This window comes from Oryzias melastigma, unplaced genomic scaffold (assembly GCF_002922805.2).
Source record: "Oryzias melastigma strain HK-1 unplaced genomic scaffold, ASM292280v2 sc05042, whole genome shotgun sequence".
NCBI classification, from domain to species: domain Eukaryota; kingdom Metazoa; phylum Chordata; class Actinopteri; order Beloniformes; family Adrianichthyidae; genus Oryzias; species Oryzias melastigma.
Window position 1 is genome coordinate 74 of NW_023421609.1, and position 1,360 is coordinate 1,433.

A 1,360-nucleotide genomic window follows, 5' to 3' on the forward strand; every position below is an offset into this window, starting at 1 on the left:
TCTAGGTTTTGATCAGTAGACAATGAGCCCAAACGGCTCTTTTACTGTTAAAGGTTGCCGACTCCTGGACTAACTTAACCAACTCAAAAGGAGTTTAAACTTGTTTCCAAACTGTACCGATGATTCAGGTTGACATAATACTCCCTTGGTAGTGATTTAATCGCCTGCTAGTCGTTGAGTTTCCTGAGTGAAACTTGGAGTTGGTCAGCAAGGAGTTCAAGGAGGACGGGGTCACTGACTCAAATTTACGTCCTGTCTCCTCTTTCAGGAAGGACATCTTCAGCTATATCGACATTCCCCACAACTTCTCGCTGACGAAGAACAGCGTGCGCGTCGGCCAGCTGATGCACTTCGACTACTCCAGCCACAAGTACGTCTTCTCCATCAGCAACAACTTCAAGTCGCTCCTCCCGGACATCTCCCCCATCCTCAACAAGCACTACAGCGTGTGCGCCGTGGTGGGGAACAGCGGCATCCTGACCGGCAGCCACTGCGGCCCCGAGATCGACCAGGCCGACTTCGTCTTTCGCTGCAACTTCGCTCCCACGGACGTCTACTCCAAAGACGTGGGCAGGAAGACCAACATGACCACCTTCAACCCCAGCATCCTGGAGAGGTACTACAACAACCTGCTGACCATCCAGGACAGGAACAACTTCTTCCTGCACCTGAAGAAGCTGGAAGGAGCCATCCTCTGGATCCCGGCCTTCTTCCTGCACACCTCCGCCACCGTCACCCGCACGCTGGTGGACTTCTTTGTGGAGCATAAGGGTCAGCTGAAGGTGGAACTGGCCTGGCCAGGAAACATCATGCACAACGTCAACAAGTAAGGCTCCAATGACTGTCTGAGTCTGTCTGAAGCTGCCTTACAGCATTTCTGAGCTCGATCCAGAACTAGAGACACATTTGATGGTTTTAGGGTTCTACGATCAAAAAGTTAAAGGAGTTCAACTTTGACCAGTTGAGGACTCAGATTTGGTCGTGATGTAGTTAGTGTCCTTCTCAATGTAAGTGGTTGAAATTTGATCATGGGGGAGAAATTAATAATTCTGGTTTAAGATCAGCTGGAATTCTGTGACACAAAGTCTGTCATGGATTATCTTAAAGGCTGTAAAAGAAAAAGATTCAAAGGTGAATGAAAAAGTATTCTTTAACTGGCGTCACACACCTGGTGTGATGGATGGATGGATGGATGGATGGATGGATGGATGGATGGATGGATGGATGAATGGAAGGATGGACGGACGGACGGATGGGCGGATGGGCGGATGCATGGATGGACGGACGGACGGATGGATGGATGGATGGACGGATGGATGGAAGGATGGATGGATCGATGGATCGGTGGACGGACGGACAA

The 1,360-nt window shown here is 49.9% G+C and overlaps 1 protein-coding gene across 1 annotated transcript; it reads left to right on the forward strand.

Annotated features, from left to right (window-relative positions):
• Positions 1 to 208: 208 nt before the first annotated feature.
• LOC112142117 (sia-alpha-2,3-Gal-beta-1,4-GlcNAc-R:alpha 2,8-sialyltransferase) lies at positions 209 to 855 on the forward strand (the record flags this gene model as incomplete). Its single annotated transcript, XM_024265359.2, has 1 exon — positions 209 to 855. A coding segment is annotated over one exon (622 nt), but the record flags the coding sequence as incomplete, so codon positions are not given.
• Positions 856 to 1,360: the final 505 nt, after the last annotated feature.